General features: G+C 49.4%; 1 protein-coding gene across 1 annotated transcript; it reads right to left on the bottom strand.

Moving 5' to 3' along the window:
* Positions 1-803: 803 nt before the first annotated feature.
* Positions 804-13,621, bottom strand: C2H19orf38 (chromosome 2 C19orf38 homolog). The gene is made up of 7 exons (XM_005336151.5): positions 13,455-13,621; positions 11,902-12,207; positions 9,554-9,646; positions 6,437-6,464; positions 5,828-5,871; positions 4,643-4,680; positions 804-1,425 (listed from the first exon to the last, which is right to left on the bottom strand). The coding sequence occupies exons 1-7, from the start codon at positions 13,483-13,485 to the stop codon at positions 1,291-1,293; spliced, it is 675 nt and encodes a 224-aa protein (XP_005336208.1). The 5' UTR covers positions 13,486-13,621; the 3' UTR covers positions 804-1,290.
* Between the last annotated feature and the right edge of the window lie 371 nt (positions 13,622-13,992).

The raw sequence follows: 13,992 nt of genomic DNA, 5'->3' as shown, positions 1-13,992 counted from the left end.
GGTGAGAGCCACTTCTTCTCCCTAGGACCCTATCTTCAACTGGCTGTCAGCTCCACCCTAGGAGAGTCCTGCCTTGGGTCCTGACCTGATCAGGGCGGTCTGAGTGAGTGTGCATCTGCTAGACTTTTGATCTGACACTTGAGCTTAGCATGCAGATGGAGTGTCTGTCATGAGCCTGTCATGATTAAGTGTATTTGGTGTGCTTAGAATTAATCTAGAATTGTTTGCTGTGAATTGATTATGTCTTTTGCAGTGCCTAGCATTAAGGATTGTCTGTGTGTGTGTGTGTGTGTGTGTGTGTGTGTGTGTGTGTGTGTGTTGCTGGGAATTGAACCCAGGGCCTTGTGCATGCAAGGCAAGCACTCTGCCAACTGAGCTATAGCCCCAGCCCTGTTATTTTCTTGATTAAGAACCTATAGAATGAAATGGTGTTGAGTGATTTGAGTTGAGTGAATAAAGCATTGAAAAGGGCAGAAGCGCGTGGACATTCTTTATTTCTCCCCCTTGACTGCATAAGTTGTGACACCTTTTCTGGTCCTCATTTACACCTCCTTTTCCCCAATACCCCTTTACCCCTACACAACATCATTCTACCTCCTGTTCCCCCACAGTTGAAGGAACCTAGCAGGGGACAACCTTGTTGTCCCCTCTCTTCACAAACCCCCTCATAGGTCTCCTACACCATTCTGACTCAGTTCAGGGGTACCTTAAACATCATGGATTTGGGCATGCTACCACCCTCAACTGTCCAAGAGTTGGATGCCGAAGGTCCCAGGTTTGAAGGATTACACACCAGAAAGACCTTGGGAACACCTCAACATGTGTTATAATTAATAACTTAGGCATGCCAAAAGGGGAACACACAGAACACCCCCCCAAACCTGAGCTCAAAAACCCAGTTGGGAAGTCAGGTACCTGAATCAGAGTGACTGAGAATGGAAGAACTGGGGGGCACAGGATGGCGAGTGTGGACCTCTTATGCCCAGCTGGGGGGCCAGAAGTAATCCAGACATCTTCCCTGATGGTCTTGAGAAGGAGGAATCCACAGAAGGGCTTCCTGCTTTGGGCTCAGCCTCCATGCCATTGCCTTCACCCCCTCTCCCACTCTTCTGTAAGCAAGGTCCCAAGGCCAGAGGACCCCTTCATCTCTGTTCAACTCCCTGAGAAGGCAGCAGCCAGGGAACATAAACCCCTGTCACCCCTGAAGTAGCTGAAGGAAACTCAGGCCCCCGAAAGTCCCAGGCAGGTGGAGGGACAGGGCTGAATAGAAGTGTTCCCCAATCCTCAGCCTCACTGGCAGGCCCGGAAAGTGCTGAACTCTGGGGGCTCTGGTGAGGATGATGTGGAGGTGGGCCTCTTTCGGGGTCCACAATTGCCAGCGCAAGCATCTAGGGTGGCTGCTGGGTCTTCTTCTGAAGTCATTTTCTTGGTCCATGAAAGAAAAACATCAGAAGTGAGTGATTTGGAGCATCAGAATCTAGGATTCCCCCATGTTCTGAACCTGAGACTGCTTCAGCCCATCAGGTCTCATATCAGCTCTTCTACCTCTCCACACCTGAGCCTCAAGGACCTGCTCCTCCTGTCCTGGTCTTCTGTTCTCCAGGGTTCCTCCCTGCTGAGTAGAGGACCTGAGAGCAGGAGTCCAAATCGGTCACTTCTTGGCAATGTGAACTCTTTGCTTCAGTTTCCCCTTTTGAACGTGGAGAGAATGCTAGTACCCACCTTCTAGGGTTCTATGAGACTTAAAGAAGTACAACAGATAAACAGTGGCTGACACCTCTAAGCTTTGTTAAACGATGAACACATCCATTGCCGCTCTCCTTTGTTTCTCCCCTTCTGAGTACCTCAAGATCTTCAAGATCCACCCTCTTCCCTATCTTGAATACTTGAAATTCTAGTCAAGGACAAATGAACTTACTAGAACTAAAACCAAGTGGTTGAGAGCAGGTGGGGTTCCAGCCTGCCTCTCCCTAGCTGGGAGACTACAGTAATGTCCAAGTCCAACCTCAGGGAACTTCTTTGTAAAAAGAAACTGTCAACCTCACTTAGCAGGCTGTTATAAAGTTGCATATCAGGCCCTCCGCAAGGTAACAGTAAAAACTAGAGTCAGCTACTTCGTAGTCATTTCAGCCAAAAACACAGCTTTACAAAGCTTCAAAAAGAAACTAAAACTGACTGTGTTGTGCACGTGCAGCAGCCTGTAGTTTCAGCTACTCAGAAGTTGGAGACAGAATGATCACAAATTTTGAAGGCCAGCCTGAGCAACTGAGAGGGACCCTGTCTCAAAATAAAAAGAGCTGGGGGGGCTGGGGATGTGGCTCAAGCGGTAGCGTGCTCGCCTGGCATGCGTGCGGCCTGGGTTCAATCCTCAGCACCACATACAAACAAAGATGTTGTGTCCGCCAAAAAATAAATAAATATTAAAAAAAGAGCTGGGGATATAGCTTAATGGTAGAGTAATCCTGGGTTCAATCCCAGTACAGCAAAAAAAAAAAAAAAAAAAAAGCCATTTATATTACCTACCCTTAAATGACCATTTGAAGGGACCATTCTTTAAGCAGAGGCTTAAAGAATGACAGGCTAAAGTTCTGAGGTGGTCTCTCTGTGGTCCTTCATATCGCCTTAGAACAATGTGATGTATTTGGGGGTTCACTCTTGGCTTACTCTTGTTTAATTTCAGGGACTTCACCTTTAGTGTCCCACAGTGGGTTTCCATGTAGGGGGAGGGTCAGAACCCCCTACTTCTCAAGAGGTGTCGCTACTCCCCTGTCACATAAAAAAGCTTTTTCTTTTTTCTTTTTTTCAGTGTTAGGGATTGAACTCATGGCCTTGAGCATGGGAGGCAAGCACTCTACCAACTGAGCTATATCCTCAGCCCAAAAGCTTTTTATTTTTATTTTTTTTTTTTTTTTTTTTTTTTTTTTTTTTTTTTTTTTTAAAGAGAGAGTGAGAGACAGAGGGGGATAGAGAGAGAGAGAGAGAGAGAGAGAATTTTAACATTTATTTATTTTTTTCTTAGTTCTTGGCGGACACAACATCTTTGTTGGTATGTGGTGCTGCTGAGGATCGAACCCGGGCCGCACGCATGCTAGGCGAGCGCGCTACCGCTTGAGCCACATCCCCAGCCCCCCCAAAAGCTTTTTAAAAAGGCTTTTCCACTGGGTGTGGTGGCACACGCCTGTCATCCCAGGGACCCAGGAGATGAGGCATGCAGGAGGATCTCAAGTTTGAGACCAACTTCAGCCACTTAGCAAAGCCCTAAAGACTTAGTGAGACCCTGTCTCAAAATAAAAACATTTTTTTTTTTAAAGGCTGGGGATGTAGCTCAGTGGTTAAGTGACCTCGGGTTCAATCCCCAGCACCAAAAAAAAAAAAAAAAAAAGTGTGGGGGTATGTCCCCAGATGGCGTCCTGAACATTGCAGGTTCTCATGGAGTTTTAGAGCCTGCCTGGCCTGCTGTGTTTGTCTTCATGGCTCAGGATTTGTTCTAGGAACTGAGACCTCAGAGAGCTTAACCAGTCAGGGCCAAACCCCCCTCACCATCTGTATATCTGAGTCCTTATCTCTAGCATTGCCCTCTCTCCTGGCCTCCATGCTCAGGCTCCACCTGCTCTCAGGCACCTCCTGGTGCTGATGCGGTTGCAATATCGCAATACTGGTTCTTATCCCTCTCAGCCTGCCCTTTCCCAAGGCTTCCTCCTTCTCTTTTGGACCGTTCGTTTCCCATCACCAGGATCTACCATGTTGATTCTTCCACCTCTCTTGCCAACCCGCGGAACCAAACCACCACTCTTTCGCAGGCCTTGACCACGGTAGTTGCCTCCTTGCAAGCAGGTCCCCAGCTCCAGCCGCCTGCCTGCCACAATCTGTTTGCCCGAAGGAACCACCAGAGGGCGCCTGTGCGCACCCGAATCCAGTCAGTACTCAGAACCCTCCAGGGCTCCCATTTTACCTGAGCAAAGTCAAAGTTCGGTAACTTTCCTGTGTCCAAATGGGACGTCTGAGGCCCCCTAGTGGAGCTCCCTCTGTGGAGAGGAACTGACTGAACATTTCCTTGATCCGTGGAGTTCATGGGTCAGATATCGCAAATTCAGTTAATAATAATAAAGTTTATAAGTGCCAAGACCACCCCCAAATTTAACTATGCAGAGGAGTCCTATAGACCCAGCTTTGAATCCCAGCACTGGCACTGCGTAACAGGGGAGGAGCGACACCTGTTGAAAAGGAGGGGGTTCTGACCCTCCCCTACATGGAAACCCACAGTGGGACACTTAAGGTGAAGTCCCTGAAACTAAACAAGAGTAAGCCAAGAGCCAACCGCAGAATACATCAGATTGTTTAAGGCGATATGAAGGACCACAGAGAGACCACCAAGTTACCTTGACTACTATCACCATTCTGACACATTTTCCTAAATCCAAAGGGAGCACTGACCATGACAGTACATACCCCCATATGATAACCTTGTCCCTGGGAATTTCAGTCAATCCTGGGCTCACTGACAAACCCCACTTTGGGGATTCTATGCTTTTTCCTCACCCCAGAGCTCAGAGTCCGGGGTAGACCCAGGCTCAGGGTGGCCTCCACCTGACCAGGTAGGATGGTCAGCAGGAAAGGGGAACCAAAAACAGGGGCCACTCACCGTGGAGATGGCAAACAGGGAGTTATCGAAGGACATGTCTGAAAAAGAAAGGAAAACCAGGATTGGAGCCAGTTTTCACTGTGCACCGCCCTAATCCTCTCACCTCTGCTCACACTCCCCAGTTCAAAGTCTATGGAGGGGCAAGGGTGGGACCCATCTCCCAGCAACCTCTCCCACTCCCTTCCCACCCATCCTGCAAGTGAGCAGTGAATCTAAACTACATTTTGAACCATGCCTCTGTCCCCAAGCCTTCTGTCAACTCCCACCTTTCAGAAGGAGCACTTATCAGCCCACACACTCCCCAGCCACCTCCATTGCTAGATGGCCCTCCTTGTCACCCAGGTATGCCATGCTTCTCTTAAACACTCCTCTCTGCTTAAACATGGCTTCCTCCAGGGGCTGCCTGCCTTTTCCCAGTTGGCTCGGACCGGCCATCCGCTCTTTCCCCAATGTAGTCTGGGCTGTCTTTCTTGGTCATCATAGAACACTCCTAGACCATAGTAGGCGCTCAATAAACGTGTCATGCAGTTAATCAAGCTTAGAGAATGAAGTTTTCTGCGCTTGGGCCCCTTTCAGAGAGCATCGCACATCACAGACCAGCTGCCTCCCGGCCCCCGTGGAGGCCAGAGGAATGACAGGGTACGCAGGGCAAGCAGGCCATTCACTGAAGACCCGCGGGACCCAGGCTTAGGCGGTCCTTCCAGGTGGAGCTGGCCGTTTAGCGGTGGAAGCAAGCGAGTTATTAAATACACAAGCATCCAGAGATTACTTTTTTTTTTTTTTTTTCAGTATTGGCAATGGAACCCAGGGCCTCTCGCAGGCTGGGTAAGCACTCTAGCATTGAAACTCAGACCCCGAAGATGATGTCATTGGCTTTCTACCAGGGGTAAGAACAACAAGGTAGTAGAGGCAGGTAAGTAGCAAGCACAGACCCTGTCTAGAGAGCCTGGTGACCAAGAGGAGGTGACTGAGACCCAGGAGATGGAGAATATTCTAGGCAGTGGGCGGAGCCAATGAAAGGCAGGTGCCTGGGACCGGGAGAGAAAGTGAGAATCCAGGGAAAGGAGGGTGAGGGTGTGTTTTGACCCTAACAGGGAACAAACAGCTGCAGAAAAGGTTCAAGTCACCATAGCATTTTGAAGCAGTGACCTCATCCTGTGGAGGTCAGGAGCAAGGAGCACAAACCTGAGGTGGTGAAGTTAATCTGGGCCCAACAGGATTCCTGTTCTCTGCAAAGAGATTCAGAAGAAAGGTTGCCTCATGAGACAGGAGGCTTCTGGAAAGTCCTAGACCCAAACCAGGCACAATACTGGGTCTTTGACCCCCTGCCCACCTACACATCCTACCCACAAAGTGACAAAGCAGTTAATGCCCTGATTTCCAGAGCTATCACCCTGGGCAACAGTCCTTGGCTGTCAAGAACCAGGCTCACTTCTAGTGCAATTTGGCACTGTACAACCCCAGCGGGATCCAGAATAGCACAACAATTCCTGGCAGCTGACTGTAAGGGGAAGACTAAGCCATTTGCTCCCTGAGTGACTAAGCACTGAGCCTCTGTCCTCTCATCTGTAAAATGGGGTTATTCATTCTTCCTACTTCCAGGGCTGTGAGGATAAGGTGGGATCACTTCTAGCACAGTGCCCAACACCTAGTAGGTGCTTAACAAATACCACCTGTCTTTGTTCATCAACTCTCCCACCAGAGGGTGCTGTTTGCAGTGGAAAGCCCACCCAGCCAAGGGAGTACCCTTCTGATCCCAAAGCATTCTATGAGGGTCCCTAGGGATGGTCTTACCGTTTTCTCTGTAAATTTTTTATTTTCACTGAAAAATAAATAAACAAGCATTTGTTAGATTATGGTTCTGATTGCACCAAACAAGTTTCTGCACCAAACAAGTTTCTTCACCCAAGAAATCTAAAACTCCTTTTTACCTTTGTAACCCAGTCTTGCCTCTCTGTGGCAAATTTGTGAAACTTACTGCTAACAAACACTTTTGTTTCTTTTTTCTAGATGGGGTCTCACTGTTGCCCATATAGTCACCTCCAACTCACCATTCTCCCGCCTCAGTCTCCTGAGTAGCTGAGTCACATGTTCACCACGCCTGAATCCTTTTTTTTTTTTTTAATTCTTCAATTACAATAGTAATGTATGGGGGCTGGGATGTGGCTCAAGCGGTAGCGCGCTCGCCTAGCATGCGTGCGGCCCGGGTTCGATCCTCAGCAGCACCACATACCAACAAAGATGTTGTGTCCGCCGAGAACTAAGAAAAAATAAATAAATGTTAAAATTCTCTCTCTCTCTCTCTCTCTCTCTCTCTCTGTCCCCCTCTCTCACTTTAAAAAAAAAAAAAAAAAAAAAAAAAAAAAAACAATAGTAATGTATGTTGGTAAAACCCTTAAGCAAGGAGCTGGGTCTGTGGCTCAGTGGAAGAGTGCTTGCCTAGAATGTGTGAGGCACTGGGTTCAATTCTCAGCACCACATATAGATAAATTAATAAAATAAAGGTGCATCAACATTTAAGAAAAATTTAAAAAATAAAGAAAGAATAGGAAAATAAAGTATTTAAAAAAAACTTCAAGCAAGGCACAGCATGTGACATTGTTTTTCTTAAAAGAAATGGGGATGCACACCTTTAATTGAACTGATTTGGGAGGCTGAGGCAGAAGGATTTCAAGTTTGAGGCCAGCCTGGTCAACTTAGCAAGGACCTGTCTCAAAGTTATATATACACATTTGGTACCAGGGACTGAATCCACTGTTTAACCACTGAGCCACATCCCCAACCTTTTTAATATTATTTAGAGACAGGGTCTTGCTGAGTTGCTTAGGGCCTTAATAAGTTGTTGAGGCTGACTTTGAACTTGTGATTCTCCTGCCTCAGCCTCCTGAGCCACGGGTATGTGTGTGTATGTGTGTTTGAGTTGCTATAAATATATTTGAGTTTTAGTGGTTGCCAGGAGCTGAAGCTGGAGGTGGAGGGAATGGGAAATTATTGCTTAATGCGGATAGAGTTTCAGTTTGAGATGATGAAAAAGTTCTAGAGATGGATGGGGGTGATGGTTGCACAATAATGTGAATGTACTGAATTGCTATGGAGATTTTACCACAGTCAAAATATCATGGCTATGCGACTAGGTGCACATCTGTAAGCCCAGCAACTCAGAGGGCTGAGACAGGAGGATCACAAGTTTGAGGCCAACCTGGGCAATTGTTTATTTACTTATTAGTTGTCAATGGGCCTTTACTTTATTTTATTAATTTATTTATATGTGATGCTAAGCACTGAACCCAGTGCCTCACACGTGCTAGACAGGTGCTCTACCACTGAGCCACAACCCCAGCAGCCCCTGGACAACTTACTGATGTCTCTAAATAGAAGTCTAAATGGGGCTGAGGTAGTGGAACATCTCGGGGGTCAATCCCCAGTACATATGTACACTCAAGTTGTTCCAGTACCTGTGGGAATTGCTTCCAGGAACCCCCAAAATATATTAAAATCTATGGATGCTCAGGTTCCTTATATAAAATGTGACTAGGTTATTCACACCCTCTGTAGACTTATTTTACATTTAAATTTTTTTGTAGTTGTAGATGGACAGGATGCCTTTATTTTTAATTATAATTTAATTTTTTTATGTGGTGCTAAGGATCGAACCCAGTGCCTCATGCATGCTAGGCAAGTGTGCTGCCGTTGAGCTACAGCCCCGCCCTCATTTTACATTTTTATTTTTTTTGATACATCATAATTCTGTGGGACTCACTGTGCCATATTTGTACATGCAGATAACTGTTTGATCAGTCTCTTTCCCCAGTTACTTTCTTTTCCCTTTTTTCCTCTCTCCCCCTACCTGCTTGCTCGAATCTACTGATCCCCCTTTTATTATTACTATTATTATTTTAATTAGTGCATAAGAATTACATACATATAAGTAGGATTCACTGTGGTATTTCATACATGGATGTAGCATAATTTATAGATTTCATTCCCTGTACTTCCCCTTGTCCTCCCTTCCTCCCTCCCTCTTGATAATCTTCCTCATATTCTACTGGTCTCCCTTCTAGTTCTCCTACAGACTTAAAAACATCTCCAGATGCCTTATTTTCTATTTTTTTGGTACTCGGGATTAAACCCAGGGGCACTTAACTATTGAGACACATCCCAGTCCCTTATATTTATAAATTTTGAGACAGGGTCTCACTCAGTTGCTTAGAGGCTTGCTAATTGCTGAGGCTGGTCTTGAACTTGCAATCCTCCTGCCTCAGCCTCCCAAGTCACTGGGATTATAGGCATGCACCAAAACCACACCTGGCTCTAGATGACTTACAATACCTGATAAAATGTATACACAATAAAAAGAATTGTTATACTGAGAATAATGACAAGAAAAAAGAGTCTGCACGTGTTCACAAAGATGCCAAATATTCCCCTTTTGCAGTGCTGGGGATGGAGCCCAGGGCCCTGTACATGGAAAGCACCTGATCTGCGGTTGGGCTGCACCTCTGCCCCTAAACACAAATTTTCCCTCCAAATCTTTTCAATCCATTATGGGTTGAGTCTGCAGATATGGAATCCAGGATATTGAATCTGTCGATAGGGAGGACCCATTGGACAAAGCCATTCTACAGAAGGGACTTGAGCATCCATGGTTTGGGGTATCCATAGAGGAACCTGGAAACAATCTCAAGAACAGTCGTGCATCGGTTTGCCCTGCTCACCACCAACATCTCTCCTATGGACGGTTCCTTCACTGCTAATTTGCAGAATTTAGACCTCCCCAAATGGCCTGTCTCTGTGCGTGTCTCTGTGCCATGTGCTTACGGGCACATACATGGGTATGTGCCCGTAAGCACATGGCACATTCAGAGATGCCGGCCGGCAGCACGGGGCCCTGTCTTCTTTAAGCACTCTCACCTCTCCTGACCACCACAGCAAAAGCAGCCAGACCAGTGAGGAGGAGGAGGGCTCCAGCCAGGCTCAGCGAGAGGGCCAGGATCCAGGTGGGCACTAGAGGAAACAGGAAGAGAGCAAGTGGGCAGGTCAGGAGCTGCGGGGGGAGAGTGGGGCCTCTGTCATCTCTCCAGGGTACTTTGAGGTGCCAGCCCTCTCCAAGAGGACCTCCTCCCAACCATGAGATTTGGGTGTAGCTGGACCCTGGGAATCAGCCAATTGGCATATATCTGGCCAATTAGCATTAGCATATTTCCTCCCCCTGTCCCTGTGATTGGTTCAGACATGGAGTGTGGCCCAAGCCAAGACAATGAAAGGTAATCCTGGGATTTTGCAGGGCCACTGAGAGAAAAGGATTATTCCTTTGGCTTGTATTGTACCCCTCTGATTGGATATTTCTCTGGGGCTTCTGGGCATGATTTTGCTACCATGATGTTGGGGACCTGCCTGAAAATAAACCTAGAACAAAGCCAAGTTGAGAGGTGGCAAATAATTCCTGACAACTTCAAGCTTCTGGATTCAGCCGCGCCTGAAGCCCTAATATGAACCGACTTCAGTTCAGTAAACCAACGAAATCTCCCTTGGTTTCTGAAGCCAGTGTGAGTCAGGTTTTCAGTTACTTGCCACCTGAAGAGCCCTGCTTGTCCTAGCTATGAAGGGGTCAGTTGACATCCACCCCAAGCCACACAGAGATTCACACAGAGGTCAGCTGCCTCCTGGAAGAGAGAGAGGATCTCTTGAGGGCCCTGGGAGGAGGTCCCCTGACCCCAGTGGAGGTCAGAGCTGTGGAGCCGGGAGGGGAAGGAAAGATGTCCGGGGGAGAGTCCAACAGTGGTAGGCCTTGTCCACTCATTCGCCTGGGTGGGAGGGCTGTTGCCACCTCCCCACTCTCAGACCACAAGGCTCAGGTGAGAAAAGGGAGCCTTTGACAGAGGAGCTTGAGGCCAGAAAGGGCACAGAGAACCCTCTGTCATCACAGCTCGAAGACTGGCTGGTAACAAGTTCCTCTTTGCAGTGGGAAAGTCCTGGTGATGGAGGGCTGGAGACACTCCCTCCTCCCTCTGCCCCCTCCCCTGCGCCCCCAGTCTCCCCGCCCCTCCCCATCTCCCCCGCAGGGTGGGGGGCTTGCTGGGAATTGAGCCTAGGGCTTGTGCATGCCAGGAAAACACTCTACCACTGAGCTACCTCCTTAGCCCCTTCCCTTGGCCTCTTGATCCACAACCCATGCCCAACCCCCTCTCCTGGAAAGACCAGAGAAAGACATTAGCCCTCCCAGGGCTCCCTTCTCACTCAGATGGAAAGCTGAAGTCCTTGCTGCAGCCCACTAAGCTCTACGTGATCCTTCTTACCACCTCTCTTCCCTCGTCTCCCTACACATTCTTCCTTGTTCACTGTACTTAAGCCATTCTGGGGTCCTCTGTGCTTCTCAAACACACAAGGTACGCTTCAGCCTCAGGGCCTTTGCACAGCCTATTTCCTCTTCTTGCTATACTCTTGCCATCGAAATCCACATGGCTGGCTCCTTCTCATCATTCAGATCTTTCTTTTCTTTTTTTCCAATACGGGGTCTCATGATATCACCTCACCTGGCACCAAACTCCTCAATTGAAGTGATCCTCCTGCTTCAGCTTCCCAAGTAGCTGGAACTACAGGCAAGCCCTACCACAACCGACTTTATTCAGATCTTTTCTCCAAATAACCTCTTCAGACAGGTCCTCCTTGGTCACTCTACTCTCCCCTTAAAATGACACCTTCACCAGGCTGTGTATCATCCTTGGGCACTTCATTGGCACACTGAATATTTATTGGATCCTGGGTTTATCATCTGTCCCACCCCCTGGGAACATCTGTCGAAGGAGGTCAGGAACATTGTTTTGTTCCCTGCTGGACCTCCAGTGATAAGGAGAGACTCTGATGCACAGTTGATGAGCAAACATGTTGGGTCCAGGAAGGGGAAGGTGTGTTGGACGATGGAGATTTTTTTTTCAATGCTGAGCATGGAACGCAGGACTCCCGTGTGCTAGGCAGGTGCTCTGCCCCTGAGCTACTAGCACGGAAGCCCAAGGTCTGGAGTTTGAGGGGCTGCTGGCCTCCCAGCTCTGCTACCTGTGTGCCTTGGGCAAGTCCTTGTGCATCGTGTTTCTTATCTACAGAAAGAACAATCACTGCACCCACCTTGGAGGGAAGCTATGAGGACAGACAGGGAAAGGTGAGTGACCCCTGGCCAGTGGTAGGCCTGGCCTTCCTGTGAAGACCTCCCAGGAGAGGGAACAGCATCTGCTGCAGCTGGGTGAGCCCAGGGGAGGGCTTACCTGGGAAGGAGACGTGCACCGGCTGGCTGAGGTCCGACAGCTGGGGCTGGCTGTGCTCACCCACCACACTGTACTGGCACCAGAATTTCCCTCCAGAAGCCGTGCCACCGCTGCTCAGGTTGAATATGACCCCCAGCTGGTTGGCTGGGGCCTGCAGGAGCTGGACAATCTGTCCCTCTCGGTACAGTGTGAAATTCACCCCCAGGAAGTCCTTGGGGGCTGTGCATGAGATGTGGATGGGGTCCTCTTGGCTCTTTGGGTAGGGGGGCACCAAGAAGATGGCTGGTGCTGGGATGGCCAAGGAACCTGCAATGCAGGATCAGGGGAAGTGGCAGTGTGGGTGCATGGTTGGAGAGCACTGTGTGATCTCTAGCAAGCAGGTCACTTCTCTGGACCTTGTTTTGTTTTCATTTTAGTTCTGGTGCTGGGGACCCAACCCAGGCCTTGTGCATGCTTAGCCTGTACTCTACCACTGAGCTGTACCCCCAGGCCTTGGGCCTTGTTTTTTTGTGCACCAGGAGGCGGGCAATCTCTACCCATTGCAATGTTCAGAGCATTGGGTGCCTGGCGCATCATGGGGGTCACAGTGGTTGAGTCTTTTGTAATGATGGCCTTGGTTATTATATAGTGTCCCAAGTACACTACTTCAATCAGCAATGCTACGCACCAGACCCTGTTCAAGGTGTTGGGGACAAAGTAATGAAGGAGACAAATGAAGAGACATGCTTGTCTCAGGCAGCTGATGTTCTTTCAAAGAGACAAAGAGTTCTGGGCAATGGGAGAGTTGCATGGGCTGGAGGGCTTCCTGGAAGAGGTGTCATGTGAGTTGAGTTGTAGCAATGAAAGAGTGGCATGAGCTGGGTGACAGCCTCGAAGGCCAAGATGATGGCAAGGGCAAAGGCCCAGAGGATGGTTGGACACGGGGTGAGTTTAAGGAGGGGTGAGTCAAACTGGGGGTACCATTCAGTGGTAGAGCACTTGCCTACCACACGCAAGGCCCTGGGTACTATCCTTAGTGGAAGGAAGGAAGGAAGGAAGAGAATCCAGGAAAGGTGAGGAGGCGGGTGGCTGGGGGGAGTTGAGCAAGGGAGAAAGCAGCGGCAAATGGGGGGAGGGCCCACCTTCTCCCCAGGGTGTGCTGAGGAGTGTGGGCCTGGACTGGGGCTCCTGCAGAGGAAGCCGCACCCAGGGAGGAGTTGCTCTCCAGCTGCCCACAGGCCCCCAAGCAGAGTGGCCCCCCATGGCCCCTGTGGCTAGTCTGCCCCCAGGCAGGCGCTCCTGCTGCCCCAACGTCTGCTGTCAAAGGCAGGAGCCTGTGGAGGCCAAGTGGGGCTGAGGCAGGGGCTATAGGCAGCTCTCTTGACTGGGACACAAGGAGGAGCCTAAGAAGAAAAGGCTGAGAGGTTTCTAAGGCTCTCAAGCAAATCAGTCCAGGATGAGCCTCCTCCATCACTGCGGATGAGCAACCTCACTTGGGATCTGTCCTCAGAGCAGCGACATGGGCAGGAGACGGGGGAGCAGGCTGGGGGTGCCGGAGGGGCCATAAGACTCACCAGCTGCAAAAAGCAGGACAGTCCAAGGCATCTCTCCTCCCGCGTTTGGCCAGGAAATCTGGCTGGGACCAGAGGGTCCAGGGCTCCCCGCCAGCTCCTCCTGTGAGGCCAGAGCAGGGAAAGGAGAACCAGGGCTAATTCGAGCTGAATGTTTCCTCAGTGGCAGGAAGTTGCACACACACTCAGGCACTGAAAGGGACTCTCTCTTCTCCCCACCCCTTCCCTAAATGCACAGCATAGCGGACCCAGCCCTGTGCAGTTCTGTAGATTGGAGGGAGCATGACTGAGATAGTGAGGTATTTGTTTTTTCCCTCCCTCCACCTAAGAGAACCCCCTTGCCCGAGGAAGGGTGGCAGCAGGGGCTACTTGGGAAACTCATGCCCAAGGCAGAAACCACAGCCCAAGCAATAGCAAGATGGAAATAAACGTGGGGTGCAATGTGGTAGGGCATGGTGGTTAGGGTTTGGCCTCTGACTGCAGGTGAGGGCTGACTTCTCTGAAGCTTCAGTTTGCTGCCCTGTCGGATGGGGCTAAGATG

This window comes from Ictidomys tridecemlineatus, chromosome 2 (assembly GCF_052094955.1).
Source record: "Ictidomys tridecemlineatus isolate mIctTri1 chromosome 2, mIctTri1.hap1, whole genome shotgun sequence".
Taxonomy (NCBI): domain Eukaryota; kingdom Metazoa; phylum Chordata; class Mammalia; order Rodentia; family Sciuridae; genus Ictidomys; species Ictidomys tridecemlineatus.
The sequence above is the reverse complement of the archived record's forward strand: the minus strand, read 5'-3'. Positions and strand labels throughout refer to the sequence as shown.

Coding starts and splice junctions, on each gene's coding strand:
- C2H19orf38 (XM_005336151.5), bottom strand. CDS start 13,485: ATGCCTTGGACTGTCCTGCTTTTTGCAGCTG. Junction 9,647..11,901: donor GGTGCACGTCTCCTTCCCAG/GTAAGCCCTCCC, acceptor TGTTTCCTCTAG/TGCCCACCTGGATCCTGGCC. Junction 4,681..5,827: donor GATTAACTTCACCACCTCAG/GTTTGTGCTCCT, acceptor TTTCTTTTTCAG/ACATGTCCTTCGATAACTCC.